This window comes from Hylobates moloch, unplaced genomic scaffold, assembly GCF_009828535.3.
Source record: "Hylobates moloch isolate HMO894 unplaced genomic scaffold, HMol_V3 SCAFFOLD_7, whole genome shotgun sequence".
NCBI lineage: Eukaryota > Metazoa > Chordata > Mammalia > Primates > Hylobatidae > Hylobates > Hylobates moloch.
This window is the reverse complement of record NW_026652282.1, coordinates 88,720,442-88,746,353: the sequence shown is the minus strand read 5'-3', so window position 1 is coordinate 88,746,353 and position 25,912 is coordinate 88,720,442. Positions and strand designations below refer to the sequence as shown.

Genomic DNA, 25,912 nt, shown 5'->3' with positions numbered 1-25,912 from the left:
CGCTATTAGACAGTCAACTGAACTATAAAGACTATAAACTTTATTAGGCCTTTATTCTTGATTTTCAGTAACTTCTAAAAGCTACTGATTCATTCTAATCAATGAATTATCGGCCAAGAGAGATACAGTTTCTGCTTTAATCAACATAAAATCTAAAAATCATAGCATTTTAGATCTGAAAGGGATCTTAGAGTTCATCTAGTTTTGTTTTGTTTCAGTACACGCTTCTAACTTGGCCGCCACTGCCTATACAATCATTTGACATGTGAGTAACTTGTACAAGGTTACAAAGTTAGTAGAGGCAAAGAAGGGGCTAAAAGAACTCAAATCTCCTGAGTTCCAATTCAGTGTTCTTTCCATTACGCCATCCAGCCACTCAATACAAGTGCTCTCTAGGCAGGTTCAGTCATAAGGTTTTAAGAAAAACAGAAAACCTCCAGTAGTCAAATAAGCAGCTTCATCCTTCCAGTGACTCCCAGAAGGCTAATCCTATCAGCTAACCCTTACTGAGAGTGGATGATTTGCTTTACTGCACTAAACTCTTTAAGGCATTATTTCATTTTATCCTGAAGGCAAACTTGTGGATAAGTTTTCTTATTATTCATTCTCATTTGACTGATGAGAGAACCAGACTCTAAGACTTCAAATAAGTTGCCCAAGGTCACAGGACTAGTAAGCAACAGAGTAGGAATTTAAACCAAGCTCTGACTTGAGGCCCAGCTTTTAAAAACTATGATACACTGCCATTACACGTGTCTGTTTCTTTTTCTCCGTTTTTTTCCCCTTTGTCCTTTAGGGTGTAGGATAACTATATACATAAGGTATGGATACCTAATCACAAATAGGGAGGTTTCTGGAAGGATAACCGACGGGGGAAAAATAGTAACCTCACACCATCTCCAAGAATTTAAGAACTACCTGGACTATTTTTTTCTCCAAAGTCTAGGCCTTTGCTGTCCTCATGCAGAAACCTCTTCTTTTTCAAGAACGTTAGTCATCTGTTTTGCAACTCAATAACCTAAATCAGATTTTTCAGAAGCAAACAAAAGCACTGATACCAACAGTCACTTGGGACTTGAGACCACTGGGCAGAGAAGAACCCAAGAACTAAGCAAAGTTTCCACCAAAATTGCAATGAGGTTAACAGGGCACAGTAGCACAATCTAGTATTTGATACCCAGGAAACATGGAGAGAAAAACAGAGAGAGGAGGGGAAAATCCGCTGCCAGTCTGAGGTTGTTAAAAAGCAGAGTGAGGAGGAGATTTCCAGGTGATCTTCTCCTCGGTCATTTAAGACCCGATGCCCACCACCACTTAATCCAAGGCTAGACACCCTTGTGAAAAACCAGGAAAAGGGAAAGCAAAGAGCTCAAACAGTCTTTGATTTGCCAGCCTCTGCACCCGGTTTGTTTTACCCTTTTCCACCAGAGAGGCAAATGAAGGATTTTTTTTGCCCAACCCCCAGGCCTGGTGAATCTCGGGGAGGACCCTGCCCCACTCCGTGGGGACAGAAAGAGCACCCACTTTCCTTGGGAGCAAGGGGATAGGGCAAGGAGGGCAATGAGGAAAATAAGAGAAACTGGTCATGCCAGAGGTCTGGAGGGGTGCAATCTAGTAGCTGCACTCACCCGGGTGAGACATGGGGATGACCTCATTGCGGGTCCCGGGGAAGTTGAAGATGACGGCGCCAGACGCCCCTCTCTCATAAGCCAGATGGATCTTGTCTGCGAAGGTGCAGCCCCCGCCGCGTTGGATGAGGGCCAACCAAGAGACTTGCACGGTGCTTCCCCAAACCGTGGGCACCGTGAAATTCGTGTGCGGGTTACAGGCGTTGAGCGCCCCGGGCCCGTCGGGCGGTACCAGGACCCCAGCCACAGGCTCCAGCGGTGAGTCCTGGCCGTACACGCCCTCCTCGCTCAGCTCCCACACCGTACGGTTCACTCCGGTGTGCGGAACCCGCCAGGACACGTTGAGGTACGCGGTCCACACTGCTTCGGCCCCCCGGGAACCGGGTGCCTGCGGACTCAGGGTCAGCAGGAAGCACCATGCCAGCAATCTGGAAGAGCCGCAGCCACCGCGGCAGGAGACCCCGGCCCCAGGCGGCGGCCCCATGGCGCGCGCGCTCCGCAGTTCCCTACTGCCCCTGGCACGCGCCCTCCTAGCGCTTGGCAGGACCCAGGTCTTGAGCAGGTGCGCACCAGGTGGGGAAGGAATGGAGTGAGACTGAGGGGAGCTGCGAGCTAGGTCGGAGCCAGGAGACACGTAGCTCAGCACACAGGTTGCCGCAGATGCAGCTCCTCGGAGCTTCGGTCTTCTCCGCTACCGCGGCTGCCGCGTCGGGCTCTGGGGCTTTAGCGTGAAGCTCCGCCCAGCCGACTGGGGGTAGAGGTGGCTGGGAGGGAGGAAAGGACACTGCGGGATCCGCCTCTTAAAAGGGTAACAGGATGGAATGATGTTAGAATAGGATCTGAGGCTCTGTGGCCAGGTGTGTCGCGTCGTTTTATAAAAAACGGACAGGCGAGGAACGATAAAGTCCGCAAACATAAAGCTTTCTGGCAGGATTCGAGTCGGTTTTGAATTGCAAGAATACATTTTTCCCTCCTAACATTTGCCTAAAGGACATTTCGGGCTTACGGTGCCAGAATGTGAAATACAGTACTTCTAAAAAGCGCAGATCCAAAGGGTCTGAGTTGTAGTCAAGGGAATTTGGGTAGGGAAGGAATTTGAGTAGAATCAGGCTATTTACTGATTCTCTAGAGGGGGGAAGGGCAGGAAAAGCGCGTTGTTACCCCTTCTTACTGACTTCAAATGGCACCTTTCTCTTTCCTGCTCCTAAGAAGCCTCATACATGTGTATTTCCTTACCGTTACCCTAGGTTTAATGTACCGCATCAGATGCCTCTTCTAAAACTAATCTTAGTCCTCACAAAAGAATGACTGTTTTCATACACCTCAGAACCAAGCCTTTTTTCTCCATTTTTCACAAACCTGACTTACCCAAGCGGATGTTCCTGCGCTATTCATGACCTTAACTACATAATCTTTCTCCATTTCCCACTAACTGAAAGGAGCTTGACTCGCCTAGGCAATTCACTCATGGTATTATTATATTATGATTTATCCTTGCTTAAGTATACAATTTTTGTCTACCCTGTCAACTATTATATTTACTAGATGGTTAACAAATGAGCCTTGAATTAAGCTGAATTAATACACCTGGTGTCTGACAGTTATGAATAACTTTTGACCTTGGGGAACTTCCCTGTGCCTCAGTTTCCTCATCATCTGTAAAAGGGGGATAATAAAAGCACCTACCTCACAGAGTTTTCAGATGATTAAATGAGTTAATACATGTAGTAAAGCACTTAGAACAATGCTTAGCAATATATAAAAATACATGTTAAATATTAAAATTATTAAACAGGTTCAGAGACGCAATTCTAAAATAATATTAAAGTTATTAATTTGAGGTAATATCAGAGAAAGTGATGTTCAAGATGTTCAGTCTTAGCCACTTTTTCAGTTCAAAGAAATACAATCTACTTTATGCAGCTCAACATTTGTTAAATTTCGGATCAATTACTCCCCTCAATCCCTGGCCCAGCATTTACTTAATCAATGTTATTTACAAAGATTAAGCATGGAACAATTCTGTACTTGATACTCTTATGGCTTGAGAGAAACCTAGAGGAAAATTAACATCACATACCAAACAACACCTAGAACATAAATAAATGGGCAATTTTGTGAAACATATACTCTTAGGTATTGAAAGGGACTTTAGAGGTCAAAGTGGGTATATGAGACCAATAGCATGGTACCCCCAAATACTGATGGTAATCGCTGAGATAAAAATTACCTACGGGAAAAATTGGTAGGACCAACCACGTCTAAGAAATGGTACAATTCCAGAAATTGTCTGATTTTGCTGGTGAAGAACGTTCAAAATTCAATCTATATTACCTGAATGACAGCCAACTATATTGTACTTTGAAGAAACAATGTGTTCAGAAGAAAGAAGGTATTTTATAGCTACAAAAATGAAATTCAGAGAGATATTTATTAATGTTTGTCCATTCATTATTTTCTTAAATATTTGTTATACATCTGCCATAAGCCATGGGCTGAGCATTGTGGTACAAAATCAAATAAGATATCAACTCTCCTATCAAGAAGCTCATAAATTAGTTTTGATGAGAAGGACAAGTAAAATGATAAGTGCAGTATAGAGTGATATATGTATATAGTGTAAGCACTATGATGGAGATATGACAGGGTAGTAGTGGATGACAGAGAAGCACCTAACCCAGACTGGGAAGTAAGGAAAAGCTTCCCAGAGGAGGTTAGACCTGGGCTGAGTTTGAGAGAGTTAACTTTTCTAGGCAGAAAACAACACAAGGAAAGGCATTGAAATATGAAAAAGAAATGTTAGGAAGCTACAATTACTACAGGCCCAGTAAATGAAAAATGGTTGGAACCTAAAGTAACAGGGAGGGTGGTAACAGATCATGTTGGAGAGGTACATGGGGGCCAGTTCTTGAGAGTCCTTTGGGTAAAGCTAGGGAGTTTAGACTTTATCCAAAAACAAGGAGTAATATAATCAGGGTTTAATCAGGGAGTAATAGAATCAGATCTGAAGTTTAGAGATCCTTCTCTGTGGATAATAGATTGGAGGGAATAAGAATAGCAGCAGGGAACCCATACAGAAGATGGTTGGCAGTGCTACAGGTAAGAGATGAAGGTGGCTTGGATAGACAGGTAGTGGACATGAAGAGAAGTGGGCAGAATGGGAATGTTCTTTGGCGGTAGAATCAACAGGACTTGGTTTGGGGGATGAAAGAGAAGGAGGAGTTAGAAATTACTCTGAGGTTTTTGACTTGGAAGACCAGATGACATTCAATCAGGGAATACAGGAGGAGGGTTTTAAATGTATAGAATGGGTAGAAGGAGAGATGAGTTCACTTTAGATATGTCGATTTTGAGGTGCCTATGATGTAACCAGGTAGAACTGTGTGATAGACAGTTGAGTTTCTGATCACTGAACACCTACTAAGTGCAAAGCATGAGAGAGACAGGGGTGTAGAGAGACAAAAGAAACAGCCCTTGCCTTCAATGAGCTCATGGTCTAGTGAGACAATCAGAGAGATAAACTATCAATAACAGTACAGTGTAATACATGTTATGACTGAGAAAAGTATAAGGTGCTAGGGCAAGACGAGTGTGACTGAGTCTTTAAGTACAAATGGAGTGACCCAAGCAAAGACAGTAAGGATTTTCAGGCATAAGCAAGAGTATATTGTATGAGAACTCCAAAGAACATTCAGGGAACTAGCATTCAGTAGTTCGGTATGGTTGGGATGTAAAGTTGCAAAGGGGGAGCCAAGAGAAGTGAAGCTAGTCAAATGACTTGTGCCAGAACATGAAAAGTTTAGAAAATTATACATATATATATTATATACATAATATATATATATGCTCTTGTTGCCCAGGCTGGAGTGCAATGGCACGATCTTGGCTCACTGCAACCTCTGCCTCCCAGGTTTAAGTGATTCTCCTGCCTCAGCCTCCCAAGTAGCTGGAATTACAGGCACGTGCCACCATGCCTGGCTAATTTTTGTATTTTTAGTACAGACGGGGTTTCACCATGTTGGCCAGGCTGGTCTCGAACTCCTGACCTCATGATCTGCCCGCCTCGGCCTCCCAAAGTGCTGGGATTACAGGCATGAGCCACCGCACCAGGCCAGAAAATTATATTAAAGAGTATGGACTCAATATGCATGCACATGTGTATACACATACATAAAGCAAATATGGCAAAATGACAACAAGTGATAAATCCAGATGGTGGGTATATGGGTGCTCATTGTACTTTTTTTTCAACTTTTCTTATACAGTATTTTAAACATTTTGTAATAATGGGTTTAAAACTGTGAATTTATATTGAAGTCAATGGAGTGAATGAATGGTATGATCAGATTTGAACTTAAAGAGATCATGTGGATTGTATGAGGACAAGACTGATGAAAAAGAGACTAGTGAGGAGGCCAATATCTCCAGAACTATTCTGGAGGTCTAGACAATTGTGGAATGGAGGTATCAGACTACCATAGCTTGATAACGTGAGTCATTAAAATCATTCTGTGAACTCCCCTTGCTCTGAGTTCATCCTCACCAAGCAACCCTACTTATTATCACTTAGCTCCTCATGTAAATATGCCTACAGGGAGATAATGTACTGATTAGCAAACACTAGTATCTGGTCCACTTGGAAGTTGTACTTCTCATTATAAATTAATCAATTGGCATTCTGGCTTATATATTGGTCTCTTGTGAATTTGGTTAAGTGTGATTCAGTCCCCAGAAACCCAGTCTCTGGCTGTACTACCAATCAAATTTCAAGACTTACAAAGCTAAGAACCAGATTGTAGATCATGACTGCAACAAAGTCCTTCCACTCTATGGAGACTTGCCTGAGTAACCCACTGGCTTTCCCCAACCATATTCCTCTATTTCACTGTCAGTTATTTTCTAACTATAACAGAGCTTTGCTACCAAGAGTGAGGTCTGTTGATCAAGAGCATCAGCATCATCAGGGAGTGGTTAGAAATGCAGAATCACAGGTTCCACCCAGACCAACTGACTCAGAACCTGTCTTTTAACATGATCCCCAGGGGATCTGCATGTACATATGTTTGAGGAGCCCTAGGGTAGACTAGAGTATTCCTGACAGGTAGCTACCATCCAGCATCTGCTTGAACACTCCCAGTGTCAGAGCTCACTACCTCACCAAGCATCCCATCCTGAGTAAGACTACACTTTTCTTGTTGGGAAGTTAATGTAAGTATAGTTTGACCCTGCTTCACTCCTTCTTCTTCCTTCCACCCTCCTCTTCCAAACCCAGGCCCCCAGAGTTTCCATGCTACTCCCTGGCCATATCACTACTCCACCAGGGCCTTTGCTCTGAGCAGCCCCCTGTAGCAGACTTCACCTTGTATCTGACAAATCAAATTTACTAGTTCCAAATATATTTCCTCGGAGTCCTACTCTCCCTAAGACTAATAACAGCTACTGTTCATTGAGCATTGACTACATGTTTTACATGCATTATCTCATTTAATCCTCACAAGTATCTATTATTAACCCCAGTTTTACAGAAGGGAAAACTGGCCCAGAGAGAATTACAGCAACCTGCCAAAACGCATATAGCTAGGAACAGAAGAAGGATTCCAATGCCGTTCTGACTCTTAAGTATTAATAGCTGATAATGACTTAACTACTTTCCCTCTGGAGAGTGCTATTCACATTTGGATGTTGCTTTATAGCAAAAAGAGAAAGTTCAAGTGAAATGTCTCTTGTATGCATTTCAGGCACTGTGACCATTGAGGGAGATATATGTGGGCCAGGAGCCTTTTTGAATTCTTCAAATCCCACCACAAAGGCCTACCCTGTCAAATATTTGCATCAGCAATACTAAACTGAAAGCTGCCCTGAGCACTTCACTATCTAATGATGAACTGATAAACAGAGCAGCATCCTGCAGGAGCAACAGCAGGGAACCATTGTGGCAGATTTAGTTTCCCATCACACCGACTCTATAGAGATGTTGAGATGGACGATAGTGTTCAGCTTTTAATATGTTTGCAAGAAATGAGACATTATATCTGGCTTCTCACCATTAAATGAATGGCAAAGCACAACTTCGGACAAACAGTATCCTGGCATCTAAGTGATGCTGGATACACACATGACAACATAGGTATAGAGAATGTGTAGACAAGGGATGACAATAAATGTCCACTCCAGGCAGCTGCTCTGTGGATAGCAAGAAGAAAATGGCGGGTGTGTGGAGAGAAGCAGCAGCCAACAAAACAAAATGAAAAGCCAAAGCATGATGCCGACAGCATACTTCCAAATAACATAATGTCACTTGCAAATGAAGATTAAACCTCAGTCAGCTCAAGTTAGTATACAACCATTAGGAAACAGGGATTTTTTTTTTAAAGCAAAACTTTCATGCACCCAAAGAAAGGACAGAATTACAGAGAGTGGCTTTACCAACAGTAGATAAGCTATATCTAAAACTAAGAACAATCTTTTCATATCCACAACTTTAATAACTACCATTGAGAGCCTACTATGGGCCAGGTACTTTACATATATTAATGATATCATTGGATTTTCACAACAGGTAATGATATCCTATTATAATTTACATTTTTTCAGATGAGGAAAATGAGACTCAGAAAAATGAAGTATCTTGCTGAAGGTCACATGGCTGGTAGGTGGTGGAGTTGGAATTCACACAAGGGTATGTATGACTCCAAATTCCATGCTGTTTTCATTCTGCTATACTACCTCTACACATACATAGGGAGAACATTATTACAAGGTGGAAAAAATGGGTGTTCTTCAGCCACACATTTTACCATGCTAAGAACCCCCTCACCAAAATCCTGCTGAGCAGCCCAGAAATCCTAGATAACAGAGATTATGAAGCCGGGTGTGGTGGCTCATGCCTATAATCCCAACATTTTGAGAGGCTGAGGCAGGAGAGTTGCTTGAGCCCAGGAGTTTGAGACCAGCCTGGGCAACATAGCGAGACCCTGTCTCTACAAAACATAAAAAATATGTATTTTTAAATAAGAAATAAAGAAATTGTGTTGGTGGAGGTCATTGCAGAAAACTTGAGCTAAATTGTATGCACTTGATTGCTACTGGGAGATCAAAGTAGCTATCTTGAGTTTAGGGAGGCGATTGAGAGGATCGCAGATTGCTGAGGAGAGGGATAAAGACTGGGGAAAGGCCCAAGGCATGGGGGCAAGTTGAGCAAGGGGGGTGCTGGAAGGAACTATGGAGATGAGTGGTCTTTACTCCCCACTCTGGTATTGGGCAAACCTACCTGGGAAACATCTTGTCTCATGCAGTCTCCTATCTTTCCTTTTCAGGTTTCCAATAAGGTGAAGATTCCAAAAGAATTAAACCTGTGACCACAAAATAATTTCTGTATATCTTATTAAAGAAAGAAAAACAACTATTTGGGGAAAGTGGGAGAGGAAAATGTTTTTAATGAACTATGACCTGCAAATATGACCACGTATTTGAGGTTCATTTCCAATCCATTCATCAGATCCAGTATGACACTCAGTATACTAGATCCACAGAATCCCCCCTATTTTAGTCTCTGTTCTTATTTTTAACTCTGCTGTTGACTGGTTATGTGACATTGAGGGAGTCTCTGTTTCTTCTTTCTCAACTAAACTAGCAATACTACTGATAAAAAATTGAACAGATGTATTTTGAATCACTTAATATTCCATTAGATGAAAGCCTAACAAATCAGATAGTATATCTAAAATAAATATCTATGATCTTGCCATTGCCTAGGACAAATGAGAGAAGAGCTATAGAAGGAAGTGGACCTGTCAGGCATAGATAAAATCAGTTTAGTAAATTAGGGAGAAATTGAGTTATTTAGAGTGCCCATGGCCAGGTGCAGTGGCTCACCCCTGTAATCCCAGCACTTTGGGAGGCTGAGGCAGGTGGATCACCTGAGATCAGGAGTTCGAGACCAGCCTGGCCAACATGGTGAAACCCCATTTCTACTAAAAATACAAAAATTAGCCGAGTGTGGTGGAGCACACCTGTAATCCCAGGTACTCGAGAGGCTGAGACAGGAGAATTGCTTGAACCCAGGGAGTGGAGGTTGAAGTGAGTTGAGATCACGCCACTGCACTCCAGCCAGGGCAACAGAGACGCTGTTTCAAAAAAAAAAATGCCCATGAGCAGTACTTTTTTTTTTTTTAATCTGCAGGCAATGGGATTCTTTTCTGATAGAAACCTAACTTGATAATTTCTAATAAGGCTGGGGCTCCTGAAAAAACAATTTATGAACAAACGTCCTTCTACTGTAGTATGTAATCACAATCACCTATTCAGCTAAGACTTACCCTTTAGAAGTTAAAGTCTTCACGAGTGTGGGCAAAGGCTGCCTTTGTATTCCAAGGGGGCAAAGTCACAAATTCACAGCTGCCAACTATATGCATTAGGATTAGTGGCAGCTGCCCAGGACTCAAACTTGATCAATAACTGGGAGTAAACAAGTATCTGGCAATAAGTGACCAGGTGCTAGCACGTAGTTGGGACAACTGAAATTGGCTGCCTTGCCACTCATGATTCACACAGTAATTAAGTTCTGTCACACCAGAATTAGACAAGTGTTATGGTTATGTTGGTAGCAGGAAACAGGCAAGGAACAAGCAGGCCTTCAACAATAAGGTATTTTACAGCTACAAAAATGACTTCGGTTTTGACTTCACCACAAGTCATGCAGTATAAAGTACAAGAATTTTAATGGGGAAAAATACCAACGGGAACATCAAAAGGAAAAAAAAAGCCCAGATGCATTGAATCAGAGCACACCCTGGCATCTATAAAATCCCATCTCCCTTAGTCGACAATCTTCCAATTAGCTGGGGGGTGGGGGGAGGTACATTTTTTCTAAGCTGTCTCTGTGTAACTTTGGGTGCAGATAACATCAAAATACTTTATCTTCTTCATAGCATACTAGTTCAGACACAGAAATCTGTGACTGCTGAATATTCTGGATGTTGCCAACTCTAGAGCCACAGAAAGTCTTTTATCAGAGGCAAAGAAGTGGCTCAGCAACGTTTGATTTTCGAGAGGGGAAAAAGAGGGCAGAAATGGAAACCCTGAAGCTCTTGTTTGTTTGAAGAAGAGGCTCGTTAAGTTTATCTTCAATGATCCCACTAGTTCATTAAATGTCTTAGTTTTCTTAGGTGATGATGGAGGTATTTAGAGACCTGATGACAGCATATATCTGGCCTCTATACGGTGTTTAGGGCACAGCTCCCTCCTGGTTTTAGGGCCTTCTATTGGTTAGATTTAAAACAGAATAAAAACTCTTCAGTACACACATTCCAGTAAGCAGGCTAACATATGTCAGTGCTTTCAATATGCCCCATGTATGGCATTTTAGGCAGAGGTTTCCAAGTTCTAAGACAGAGGCAATAATCAATTGCTTAAGAGCAGTCTACTGAAGAGTAGATTTATACTGTCTGCTATTGTGCAGTTTGCAACAGAATCTTACCCTTGTCACTCATTGCAAGTTGTAATAGGTAGCAGTGAATAAGCAAAGAACAGAAGACTTTCAATGAAACAGTATTGCTAGGGGAAAATGTGCTAGATGAATCCCACTTAATCTCTACATTAAGTATACAAATTAAGGAACAAAACATTTTTATCAACCTTAGCCCTCTGGGATTTCTAACATAAAATTGTAAGCAGTAACTATCATAGGGCATAGAGGTATTATAATTTTCTATTTTGGAGTTTCCGTGATTTAAAATAAAATTCATCCACTCTATTCATTAGAATAAACCTTCTTAGAGCTTCTGCTGTCTACAAAGTCCTACAAATTTGCTGGGGAAGATAAAAACATGAATGCGACAAGGTCCCCCCATTAAAGATCTCAGTTAATAGGGTTAAACTTTATCAAGAAAAGATCTGTGGGTCCTCTCTTTGTTTTTACTTTCACATATCTAGAATAACAGCAATATAAGCTTTAATTGAAAGCACAGTCTGATCTCAATTGTCTACTACTGGAGAAGAGAAGTGATATTAATTTTTTTAGATTATTGTAAATAGCCTTCTAATTGATTTTAGTCTCTTCCCTATTCCAAATCATCCTTCATATTACAGTCAGATTACACTTTCTAAAACCTAGCTATGATTATGTCACTTTTCATTGCATATTGAATAGAATATAAATTTCTTTTCTTCTTTTTTTTTTTTTTTTTTTTGAGACGGAGTCTCGCTCTGTCGCCCAGGCTGGAGTGCAGTGACGCGATCTCGGCTCACTGCAAGCTACACCTCCCGGGTCCACGCCATTCTCCTGCCTCAGCCTCCTGAGTAGCTGGGACTACAGGCGCCCGCTACCAAGTCCGGCTAATTTTTTTATATTTTTAGTAGAGACGGGGTTTCACAGTGCTAGCCAGGATGGTCTTGATCTCCTGACCTCATGATCTGCCTGCCTCGGCCTCCCAAAGTGCTGGGATTACAAGCATGAGCCACCGTGCCCGGCAATATAGAAATTTCTTAACCTGGAATTCTAGGCCTTCAACAATCTGTGTCAATCTGACCACTTCCTCCTTTACCTCTTCACTGTATTTTACAAATAATACATATGGCATCTTTCATACTATATTGCATTTATTTACTGACGTGCCTATCTCCTTCATTAGAGACAGTTTCTTGAGAGAAGGGATCATGTATCTTTTTTGTAGCCACAGATCTTACTCTGGCACATCACTTGAAGAGCAAGTAAGTGATTGGCAAGAATTTGAGGGCAGGCTATCTAGTTTGCTGCCTAGCTGGTATGATTTTTTCCTAACGTTTTTGTTAAGGTATAATTTACATAAAGTAAAATTCACCCTTTTTAGTATATGGTTATATAAGTTTTTACAAATATATACAGTCATTTAACCACCACCACAATCAAGATATAGAATGGTTTCATTACCACAAAAACTCCCTCATGCTATGCCTTTATAGCCAAAACCCCTTCTCGCTTTTAATCCCTGGTAACTACTCAGTTGTTTTCTTTCCCTATGGTTTTTGCCTTTTCTGGATTGTCATGTACATGTAGCCTTTTGTGTCTGACTTCTTTCACTTAGCAAAATGCAGTTGAGATTCATCCATGTTATTGCGTTGGCGTGGCATTTAAACAAAAGAGTGGTCAGAGAGATAAGTGCTGTGAGGGAGTTCAAAGTCCTGTGCTAGAATAGAGGCAGGAATGTTTGCCTCTGACTCAAGGAAGTAGGGGCTGTTTCATGGATAACAGCAGGGCCTTGAGGGATAGGTGGGATTTTGATAGACACAAATGGTGAGGGAAGGTATTTCAGTAGAGGATATAGCACTAACAAAAGCTCAGAGTCAGGACAGAGCAGAGCGGATTTGGGAAACAGTATTTTCATTTGGCTAGAGTACAAGAGGAGGAGTAGTGGGAGATTGGGCAGAAAAGGTAGGTTAGGGGTTTGTTGACCTTGAATAACATATTTTGGAGTTGGTCTTGATTCACTGGGCAGTGGACTGTCATTGTAGGCTTTTTATTCAATCTCTTTTATGAGGAGAAGCGTAGTTCAGCCTGCAGGTAATTCTGTTGCCCTGCCTGAACTGTAGTAGACAGCTCTCTGTCCAGGTAGGTATACAACTTGGACTCCTAAAACAAGGCAACAAACTACATCTAAATATATCCAAAGCATACCAAGGACATAAAATATCTGCACTACAGATACTTGCTAGAAAATGCATTCATGAAATTATTGAATCTGATACCTGCTAAAAGCTCTCTTTTATCTCCACTTGTATTCTCTCAATTCTGTCTACAGTCAAGGTATCAGAAAGGCAAGTTTTGTTCCTGGATCCTATTTTCCTAGTCCTCCACAAAAACATCTTCACTGGGGTAAGAGTTAATGTTAGGGCATCTGTCTTAGCAGATAGCCAATTAAAAAAATCCCCATTGAACAGCATTTGTTTCTTTTGTAAAACCATAGTATCCACTGATTACTTGAATTCCTATGTAAAAAGAACTTTTTCCTATTTTGGATGCTTGTGTCTGCTTAAAAAAGACATGAATAAACATTTCACCGAAGAGGAAATACAGATGGAAAATAAGCATACGAAAAGATGCTAAATGTCATTAGCCATTAGGGAAATGCAAATTAAAATCACAATGTGATATCACTGCATACCTATCAGAATGGCTAAAATTTAAAAAAAAATGTGTCTACACCAAATGTTGTCAAGGATGTGGAGAAGCTGGATCATATGTACATTTTTTTGGTGGGAATGTGAAATGGCACAGCCAATCTGGAAAACAGTCTGGCAGTTTCTTATAAAACTAACATCCAACTCACCAATTTCAGTCATGGACCTTTATCTCAGAAAAGTGAAAAATTACATTCACAAAAATCCATTCACAAATTTTCATAGCAACTTCATTCATAATTACAAAATCTTGGAAACAACCTAAATATCCTTCAGTGAGTAAATGGTAAAACAAACTGTGGTACATCTATACCATGGAATATCACTTAGCAGTAGAAAGAAAGGAGCTATTAATATATGCAACAATCTGGATGAATCTCTCGAGAATTATACTGAATGAAAAAAGCCAATCCCAAAAAGTTTACGTACAATGAGATTCAATTTATACAACATTTTTTGAAATGATAAAATTATACTAATAGCAGATTAGTGGTTGCCCAGAGTTAATAAGGGGTTACGGGGTGGAGGTCCTTTTGGCTATAAAGGGACAATACGAGGGAGCTCTGTGGCAATGGAATTGTTCCGAATCTTAACTGTGGTGATAGTCACATGAACCTACACATGTGATAAAATTGTGTAGAACATGCATATAATTGCATGTAAAACTAGTGAAATTCGAGTAAGGCAGGTGGATTGTATCAACTCCAATTTCCTGGTTGTGATATTGTACTATCGTTATACAAGGTGATACCACTGCGGGAAACTGGGTAAAGGGATGAAGGGTATACAGGATCTATTTCTTACAACTGCATGTAAATCTACATTTTTAAAAAATAAAAAGTTTTTCTTTTTTAAAAAAGAGGAATACATGTTGATTGTAGAATTGTAGAATGCATCATTTGAATTCAACTTTAGGAAATTATTTTTGTTGAAGAATTTGCATATTTTCTTAAAACATAAAAAAAAATCACTGTGTTTCTAGTTTTAACTTTGTGTCAGGAAACATAAAGCCCATAGTACTCCTGCTATAGTAGTTCTTTTTTTTTTTTTTTTGAGACGCAGTCTCACTCTGTGGCCCAGGCTGGAGTGCAGTGATGCCATCTCGGCTCACTGCAAGCTCCGCCTTCTGGGTTCATGCCATTCTCCTGCCTCAGCCTCCCCAGTAGCTGGGACTACAGGTGCCTGCCACCACTCGACTAATTTTTTTGTATTTTTAGTAGAGATGGGGTTTCACCATGTTAGCCAGGATGGTCTTGATCTCCTGACCTCTTGATCTGCCTGCCTCGGCCTCCCAAAGTGCTGGGATTACAGGAATGAGCCACCACGCCCGGCCTTGCTATAGTTGTTCTTAACCTTTCTGAGGTCAGAGTTACCTCTGAAAATTTGATGAAACCTAGATACAAAATAAATCAACACACACAATTTTGTGCACAATTTCAAGGAGTTGTATGGACTTTATGAAAGTTATCCAACGACCCCACGTTCATGTTCATATACTGTTCAATATGGTAGCCAATAGGCTCATGTGGTTATTTACATTTTTATATGAAAAATTCAGTTTTCCAGTTGCATTAACTATATTTCAAGCACTCAGTAGCCACAGATGGCTCGTGGCTACGTATTCAACACAGAAATAGAATTTTGTATAATTGTAAAATGTTCTATTGGACAGCATTGCTCTAGAACATTCAGAATAAGATTTGCTTTTAATTAATTTTTTGAGACTGAGTCTCACTCTGTTGCCCAGGTTGGAGTGCAGTGGTTGATCTCGGCTCACTGCAACCTCCACCTCATGGGCTCAAGCGATCCTCCCACCTCAGTCTCCCGAGTAGCTGGGACTACAGGCTGCGCCACCACGCCCTACTAATTTTTGTATTTTTAGTAGAGATGGGGTTTTGCCCTGTTGGCCAGGTTGGTCTCCAACTCCTAAGCTCAAGCAATCCACCCGCCTTGGCTTCCCAAAGTGCTGGGATTACAGGTGTGAGCCACCGCACCCGGCTGAAATTTGCTTGTATTTTTTTTTTTTAAATTAACTTCATCGGGCTGGGGACAGTGGCTCACACCTGTAATCCCAGCACTTTGGGTGCCCAAGGCGGGGGGTGGGGGACCACTTGAGCTCCGGAGTTAGAGACCAGCCTGGCCAACATGGTGAAATCCCGTCTCTAATAAAAATACAAAAATAGATGGGCGAGGTGGCGGGTACCTGCAGTCCCAGCTACTGGGGAGGCTGAGGTGGGAGAATCGTTTGAACCCAGGAGGCGGAGGTTGCAGTGAGCCCAGATAGCACCACTGCACTCCAGCCTGGGCCGCAGAGTGAGACTCCATCTCAAAAAAAAAAAGAAAAAGTAACTTTATCTACTTACAACTTCAAGAATATTAGGAGGTAGTCAAGAGTCAGGCTTATTTACATAACACCAAAACAACTGGCTAAAAGTGGAATGCTCAGTGACTTTGTTCAAATAGTGTATCTTTTATTTTAGTAAACATATATGATACTAACTGTGGCAAAGGGTTATTAAAATAACCCTTTTACTTAACTTTTAACTCAGTTAAGAGGGAAGAGCAAAATTTTAAATATTATGATGGGAAGAATAGCTGAGTTGAGTAACGTTTTAGATGTGTAGGCAGAAAAAAACGTGGAGAATGCATAAGGGAACTTGTGTCTTGCAAAAAGTGGCATTCTGGTTCATTGTAGTTTGTCAGATATTTAGGAATAGAAGGTGCTCATGCTCAAAGTGTTAGTGATTTATCAAAGCTCTAATGATCTTTCTCTTAGAAGAATTATACGCTTAAAGCGTTAACAATAACCTTGCTTTACTGGCTTTCTTCTTGAGATATTAAAATTAACTTTTTTCTTTTTTGAATTGAATTTCATTTTCCACCTAAAGCAATGTATAGTTTTCTCAGAGTTGCTGCTTATTAGTCCTTAAAAAGGAATTGAGTCAGTTACAGATACCAGTAGATGGGAAGCAGTGATGTAGATGATAAAAAGGAGCAGATAATAAAAAGACACTTGAAGTTGGCTTTGAAATGCATTTTTCAGCACATTTTCATCTTCTGTTTTATGCAGCCATTCTCTTCAGACCTATAAAGAGGTGACTCTGAAGCATGTTGAGTGATCAAAGAAAGTTAGCCTGAGATTTAACCACCACCAGTGGGCTAGCCACATGCAGGTAATTAAATTAATGGCAAAACTTAGCATATTTGTATTCTGTATGTCACCTTACTCCCATGAGCATGTAGCCACTAAAGAGATTCTATGAACTTACTGATCTTATTCATTCTGGGAATTTATTCCCATCTTCAAGATGCTTAGTTTTAAAATAATCAATTAGATTGATTTTTGTTTTATTTAAATCTATTTGGTTGACCTTGGCTGAGTGTCTTGGTGTTCTCATAATTGAAGCAGTTGCCACATGGTGTCAGAAGACATTGGAAATTTGATTTCAGATGTCAGTATAACAAGTTACCCAAACCTGCATGTCCTGCACATGTATCCCGGAACTTAAAATAAAACAAAATTTAAAAAATATGGAAAAATAAACCAAAATAAAATGTGCTTGAGACAAGTACTGAAGTGTTTGAATTAGCCATAAAAATGCTCAACATGCCCTCTGTTGGGCCTTTCTTTTATAAGGTTGGAACAAAAAAATGCTGTGTCATCTGTTGTACAGTGGGTTGAGAAAAGGAATTCCACTCTAACTATGATATGCAATAAATAAATCCTAAATACATATTCACAGGTTTTTCTGGTATGGATAAGTCTGGCTCACTTAGCTAGTTTCAAAAGGAAGATTTAAAAAACCGTCGAGATCCAAATAAATGAAAACTTTGTTATGTGCTTAGGAATTTTCCTGTGTTTTATGAAGCAAAATGATCTTACTGTCTGGTGATTGCTCCATAAATATGTAAACCAACTAAATAATTCTACCATCCACAAGAGGATATCTGTGAAGGGGTGCATACTAATTTCAGATTTTTGCAGGGTTTGCAAAAGTGCATTTCCATTCCAACCCTCCACTCCCATGGGGCTAGGCGGTGAGTAGGTGGGGAGAGAGGCTGGCTCCTATAAATAAGCACATCTTCCTATAAATTAAGTGGGTGTTTAGAAAATGAGGAATTAGATTCAGTGATTTTTTTTAGCCAAAATTGTTTTTATATTTGCTGTGGATCAAAATATTTTTCAACATCCTGTGTGGTAAAGTAGCAAATATTCAACAAGTATTTTCCCACCAACTTCCTTCACAGTCAAATGGGGTTGTGCACAGTTCAGCTGCATATGTTGTACACATATAAATCACATTTTAGTTGACCACATATTTCTGCTTATAGCTTCAGAAGAGGCAAATCATGAAACTAGACTAAACCTAGAGAGACTATTATTTCTAAATAAAATTGGCCAGAATATAGTTGGCTATTTTCTTTGTGAATTTCTCCCTAAGGCACCCAGATCAGCATTTTTTTTTTTTTTTTTTGACAGACTCTCGTCCAGGCTGGAGTGCAGTGGCACCATCTTGGCTCACTGCAACCTCTGCCTCCTGGGTTCAAGCAATTCTCCTGCCTCAGCCCCCCCAGTAGATGGGATTACAGGTGCCTGCCACCATGCCCTGCTAATTTTTGTATTTTAGTAGAGACAGGGTTTCACCTTGTTGGCTAGGCTGGTCTCAAACCCCTGACCTCAAGTGATCTGCCCGCCTCAGCCTCCCAAAGTGCTGGGATTACAGGCATGATTCACAGTGCCCAGCCAGATCAGCTTTTCGTATCCCTGAAACTCCAAAAGGTTTTAATTTTATCAAACTGAAAATTCTTCTGACTCATTTAAGTCAATATCTTCAATAAACTGTAGTTCTCTGAGTTTCCTAATATATTATCCATAATTGCTTATACCATTTTAACATAATATATAATAGCAGGTGCAAAAGTAGTGCTTGGAGGACTAGAAATTCGCCTTTTGTTGTGTATATCTTCACTGCTTTCCTTCTGTTCATAACAAATTCTAGTGGTATATCAAAGACAAGGGTGAAACTGACTCAGGGTCAGGAAAACAACCATATTAAAGGAATTGAGATTATCTATTTTTTTCATAGTTCAGTAGAACATGGTACTTTACTGTTTAGCTTCTCAGGAATCAGAACACAATTTATGCAGTATTTAAAATTTATATGAAAGTAAATTTAGAACATTGGAGTGTTTGTTCATTTTTGCCATTTTATTTGGCTGAAGGTAAAAGTCTTAAATTACCCTTCTATTCTGAGTAATATTTTCTTTCCCTAAAGTACAAATAGGATATGTGATTGAGGAAGCCTTTCAAAAAAAATATAGACTATCTCCAAGATCTTACTGTAGGGAAATAAAAATATTCCCATAAGAAGTTAAAACAGGCTGGGCACAGTGGCTCACACCTGTAATCCCAGCACTTTGAGAGGCCGAGGTGGTGGGATCACCTGAGGTCGGGAGTTCGAGATCAGCCTGACCAACATGGAGAAACCCCGTTTCTACTAAAAATACAGAATTAGTTGGGTGTGGTGGCATCTTCCTGTAATCCCAGCTACTCGGGAGGCTGAGGCAGGAGAATCGCTTGAGCCCGGGAGGCAGAGGTTGTGGTGAGCCGAGATCGGGACGTTGCACTCTAGCCTAGGCAACAAGAGCAAAACTCCATCTAAAAAAGAAAAAAAGAAGTTATAACAGTTAAAAATGTTCCAAATAAATATAAAACAACACAAACCACCATAGCTTCATATTATGAAAATGTAATTACATTTAAATGGCACAGTTCAGTGAAATGAAAGCCTAAAGTAGAAGATTCATAATGCATTATTGCTTGAATGAGACAAGTTTTATCACTTTGCTAACATTTTATGTATTTATAGATTAAGGATTAATGGGCTGTGGACATCTATTTCTTCAGAGAAGTATTAATAGGATATCCAATAATTTGAACAATATTCACAAATGAGCAATGGGGATATTCTGTTAAATATAACTTTTTTCATTGTCAGAAATACAGTCTGAGCATACAAAATAAAGGAAATAGAAGCCTACTTTCATTATGAAATTATTTTGCAAATAGAGTGAAACTATACTAATAAAACTTGCTTGAAGTAGGCAAGTTCCATAATTGGAATTATAGAATATAGTAATATTTTATTGTTTTGGAGAATGGTTAGCACTCATTCCATGATAAAGGAAATTCATACTGTATATAAGTTCTGCACTAGGAACCTTGTACAAAAAAAGACCCCATAATTTTCTAGTGCTTTAGGAAGTATTTATTTGCATAAAAGCAACTGAAGTATTAATTCAAATCACATTGTTCTTTGAAGCAGATTTCTATATTTCATTAGCTTTGATTACATTACTATATAGCCTTAAAACAGGCATTTTATGTATTTTTAAATATATCCTTCCATTGTTAAGAAAACTGCTGTCAGGTAGGCCTTCCTCTTAAAGTTTTTTAAAAATATAAAATGCAGCTCTATTATTTTCAAGTAATATAATAACACAAATGAATTGCTACTAAAATGATGCCAAAAAGAAGCACTGCTGGATCTGCTTTACTGAATAGGCAAAGATTGTTTGCAGGAAACAGTTGCTTCTATATACTACTTAAAAGAGTTTCTTTCTCTGAAGGCACTTAATAATCTCGTCACTCCTCTAAGTGCTAACCCCACATTTTAAACTTAAACACTGGCAAGAATTAATGAGGTTTTTAATACTCTACTCAAATTCACATGGCATGATGGAGATCACTACATCTACAATAGCTTATGTAGATAAGTGGAGAGTAATGTTAACTAATTCCACAATATCGTGCAGTGAAACAAGATCTGAAGTGGAATCTGGTTCCTTCACTCCATACCCCTGTGTGGGTGTAAGCACTTTATGTAGCTGTGTGAATCACTGTTGGTAACCTAGGCAGTTCCTACTGCCAGAGCTTTATATAGAAACAGCCTAACAAAGAAGTCATGTCTCCAATTGCCAGCTAAAGATGAGACATCAAATAGCTGTGGGGAGAGCAGACAGAGATTAAAAGAACACTCTGTTAAGAGTCAGCATGGTGTCATTAAGCCGAGGAACCCCAATCTTTCTGGTGTTATCACACTTAAATGGTTCTAGATAAGATTACGAAGTAGGAAATATTTGACTGGGGGGATAGATGCTCACTTTTCTAGCCTCATTCATTTATTTTCATACTCTCATTTATTCATTCATCAATGAGGGCCTGATATGAATCAGTCACTGTGCTATACTGAGATGAATGAAACAAAGTCCCTGGATCTCCGTCAGTCTTGTACTGCTTCCAGATCACACCTCGATCAGTCTGCTATTTTACACTCAGGTTGCCATCAATGAATTAATCCCTGCTAAGTTATCAGTAGTACTTTTCAGTTGGTATTTTTTTTTTCCTGGGACCATTTGCCTTTTTAACAAGGACTCAAAGACCCTATAGCTTTTAAAACCCGAAGGAATGCTGTTTTAATGAAGGATGAAATTTTAGACAGCATGTTAATAGGGAGGAGAATATTGTTGGGGAGGGGGACTCCTGAGATCTAAAAAACCACACATCGCACAGGTGACTGGCCCCCAAATCCTTCTCCAAGACACAAAAGTAAAGTCATCCTCTAAAAGTAGATGGAGTATCTCCCATCCCACCAAGAGAAAATTTAAAAAAAAATTTATTTATAATTATTTTAGTGGTAAAAACATTGAAATTCTAACATTAGTTAAGAAAAAAGCCAACATGTCAATACCACTGATTGGGAATTGACTGGATGATATAAAGTAAGTAGAAGACAACTTAAAATATGTCCTATATTGCTCAGGAAGGAAAAATGTGTGAAAGTTAGAGGAAGGCACATTTTGGCATAGTTTGAACAATAACTTTCTAAAAACTTGAGCTGTTCAGCAATGAACTGAAATGCCTTGTGAGATGATGAACTCTCTGTCCCTGACAGTGCTCAAGTAGTAAGTGAATGACCACTGGACAGGGTTTTAGTTTAAGGGATTTTTGAAGTACATGGAAATTATATATTTTTTAATGTTTAAGCTATGAATCTATTAGTCTATGATAATTAGGAATTCAGGAATTATACAAATGAATACATAAGAATACATAAAAATAGGCAAAAAGGCAAAATTAGCATGACCCGAACTATGTATGTAAATTTTGAATAGGTGCCAAGTAAAGGAAATATCAGGATAAACTGTTAGCCAAAAAAGACTTCTTGTAGGACAAACATTTTTGCCCAAGAGTTTAAAGTGAGAAAGAGACATAGATAGGTGAAGAAGAGGGAGAATGAACTGAAAATAAGGACGACTTCATGAGCATCATCTTGCTACTACCGTAGTTTTTACTGTCTACTATAGCATAGACATTGCGCAAAGTGCCTTCTTTATATGCATTATCTAATTTAATCCTTGCAATCACCCTATATAAAATAGTACCACATACTCTTTATTTCTTTTCAGATCCTATACACCTTTCGCCTTTTAAAGTAGTATTGCTAGTATTCGCATTTTACAGATGAGATGACTGAGATAAGAAGACTGAAATTCAGAGTGTTTAAGTAACTAGACCAAGATCACACAGTTAGAAAACAAACAGTAGATCTGGGATTCAAACCCAGGTCTATCCCCCTACAAAGCCCGTGCCTTGAATCACTACTACCTCTCACTGCTTCTGGTAGAAGCCATGCATGCTTGAAGGTTCAGAGATAGAACTATGAAATGTAAAACTTGGGAGGACAAATAGTTGGCCCTCAGTAAACATTTGTTGAGTGAATAAGTAAACCCCTGATTTTTAGATTTACAAAAATCACAGTTTTGCCTTCTTTTATTCCCAAGTTAGAAAATCCAATTGTCAGCCAGAACTTGCTCTCCCTAAGAGATTTCCTCCTAGCCACACTGCAAAGCTACCATTGGCCAAGGCTATGGACAAGTAAACAAGAATGAATAGCAACCCAGGGGTTCATACCCTAGGGTTTCTCTTCACCCCTTGGTCTTCCAGGCCGTGGAGGTATCATGAGGTAATGCATCAGGTTAGAGCCCTAGTATTTCTCTGTAGGCCTTCTTTAAGCTGCCCTTATTGAGGTAATGGACAGCAGCTTTCAGGTGAGAAAGATGCATTCCTTGTGAAACAATCAAATCACACACCTTCTTTTAACCAATATGTGATTTACCCACCTCTCTCTGAGTTCTGTTCCAAGGAGTCCTCACAAAGCCCTTTGGTAAATATGGTCATTTTGCATATCCTGGCTTTTTGAAAAAACTAATTTTCTAAGAGCATTTGCCTGTGTGTATGGTTGAAATGGTACTACATTTCTCAGATGTAACCACTGTGGCCTCCGACTGCAGCTAATCTTGCTATACATAAGTTAACTGAGCATTTAGATGCTGGCTGCATCCTATATGAGGCTAAAAAAATCAGTTGAAAAATTATTTCTGAAAAATGGTTATTCGGTCCATGCTGACATTTTTAGAGCTAAAACAATATCAAACATCCTATTTGACTGATTGTACACTTCTCTTCCTCTGCTGAATTGACTGCTTTGAGGAAAATAACTCAATTTACATTTCCATTTAAAAGCTAAAAATATACGTAGGTAAATGTCGATTGGATTTAATTCAATTCTGGAATGCAGAGTATCCAGCATTTAATGATTGCAATTTTGACATCCTAAGGCCTTGACTAAGTTTCTACCAGTTTTTACTAAAATCCTAATCTCCTCAATGCAGATAGGTAATTAGCATTAATCATAACAAACAGATAATTTTCCAGCCATTTGATTTATTAAAATGGCCCCAAATAATTTTTCATGTGCTTGTTTTTTATAATGATTTCCTATTTTTATGCAACATCCTCCAGATACCCAGGTGACACTCAAGTCAAGGACCAACTTGTACCTGGATTAAGACTATAAAGCAGTTCCAGTTGGAACCCTAGGGCAGGTTAGTTTTATATTCAGGTCATTTAGCACCTGTTACCCTCCACTGTACCCTATCTCCCTGCCCAAACATTGACATGCTTCTCCATCCCTGTGATCTACAATCATAACTCTAGGAACAAACCCTTGTGATTTAAATTTATTAAATTTATTCACATTTTCATCTCTAATCTGTTCAGCTCTGCCCTTGCCAGTTCCTTCAAGAGTGGCTGCTCCCTTGTGAATAATGCTCTTACATTTTATATACAATGTCAGCCCTTTACATTGATAGACCAAATACCATACTTGCCTGAGACAAATTTACTCCAGAATTTTGTTTCAAATCTTTACATTATTGCCACCTGGTATCACATTCATTCCATCCTTAGCTAGTGCCCCAGATGGAAGCTAATTTGTTTGCTATTCACTTCTGTGCTCCTCTCTCTGTACTGCTCATTACTTTCTTCTTCTACTTCTCCTCTCCTAAAAGTTTCCATGTGTCTTCTAGATCTCTGGTTACATGACAGATGTTTAACTTGTATACTTTCCTCATCTTCTCTTCACTGTGGGTTCCCTGTGCTTCCTGACTCAACCAAAACCAATCTTATCATCAGGACACGACTTCTCCTTCAGATATTTTCAGTAAAGGCAGCTCATCTGTTTGTACCCCACATATTTGAAGGAATAGGAGTCTCTTCACTCCCACATTGTTGTTTCCAGACTACTCCCCAACTCTTTATTTTATTTTATTATCATTATACTTTAAGTTTTAGGTAAGAAGCCATTAGTAAATATTTCTAAGGGAAACCTTTATTTTCTTTGTGAATTACAGTGTTATCCTATTTCTGCCATACACTTTTCAATGGATAACATCATTTTTTTGCAGAGTAGTTTCGTTTGTATCAGTCCCGCAAAAAGATTCAAATCTTACAAGCATACAGTAGAGTCAAGTTATCATTTCTATAACATTTTACACACTTATAATATGCTGTTATTTAAGCATAATGAAACTGTTTTGCGGTTTCACAAACTTGGAAACATACAATCCCTTTTGCAGGAGAAAATAAATCAAACTGAGAAGTGCAAATTAATAATGAAATTAAATTTTTTAATGTTTAGAGGTAAAGGCACAGTTTATTAAAAAGCAATTCACGATATAATGCCCACTGAGGAAACTTATATTGCTAAGAAAACATGAAAGAAAATAGGAATCACTTCATGAATTGCTACTGTCTTTGGAACAAATTAATTAAAAATATTAAATAATAATAAAGTAATTACAAGTCGTGCCAGGCAAGAAAATTTAAAGTAAAATTATTTTACAACCTTGTTGCCAGATCCTAGAGCAGTTCTAGATGGAAATACCATTCTAAGATAAACAGACATTAACTCTCTTTGTGAATCAATTATTACTTACCAAAATTTGCCATCTGTATCGTCTGATTGCCAGTCTCTGGAGCATTGTAAATCACAACAGCATCAGCATTTCTTCTGCCCGCTGTTTGAATTTTTTCTGAAAATGTACAATTACCTCTTTCTATCAGTGCAATCCAGGGCTTCTTAGTATTACTAAACTCAGTGTTGTGGTCACAAGCTTGGTAGTTATTGTTCTTAGGGATGCCTACCACTCCCGTAGCATTAGCCATTGGTGAAGCTAATCCATAAACACCACATTGACATGTCTCTATTGCAGTGTAGTTGCTGGTTTCATTGTAATAAGTCACAGTCACATAGGCGTTCATTGAAAAAGATGCTGTAATTTTAAGTAAAAAGGCAAAAATTACAAGAAGCCAAAAAAAACCGGACCTATTCTCCTGGTTCATTGCTTATTCATTTGAACATAAAATTTAAGATGTTTGCTGATATTTCCAACTACCAGTCACCACTGTCCACTCACGTCCCTGCTGAACAGAAGTTTGAAATTTCAGCTGCACGTAGGTAACTGATCTCACCTCTAGCAACATAACCTCTGGATACATCAGCTCTATTTCACTTTAGTTATCTACATTTCCCTTTGCTTGCCCCTCCTCCAACTGTGCACACAGGTAACCCTTAACCACGACTACCTTAGTAATAAATAACACCATCAACTTTATTCTACATGTCAACTTATTAGGATTGGATGACTTCCTGCAGTACATTTTTTTTTCTTCTTACTGTTCCAGCTAATGCACTTTCATAAACATGGAGTGTATTGGAATGAGG

General features: G+C 39.4%; 1 protein-coding gene across 2 annotated transcripts in view; it reads right to left on the bottom strand.

Annotated features, from left to right (window-relative positions):
* Positions 1-25,530, bottom strand: part of RNF128 (ring finger protein 128) — a 96,901-nt gene extending 71,371 nt beyond the window's left edge. The window contains exon 1 of one of the 2 annotated variants that reach the window (XM_032757415.1): positions 25,125-25,530. In XM_032757415.1, coding sequence (XP_032613306.1) covers positions 25,125-25,530 — 406 coding nt within the window. Of the gene's footprint in view, positions 1-1,628; positions 2,327-25,124 lie in introns of those variants that run through there. The other variant, XM_032757414.2, reaches the window with a different exon arrangement.
* Between the last annotated feature and the right edge of the window lie 382 nt (positions 25,531-25,912).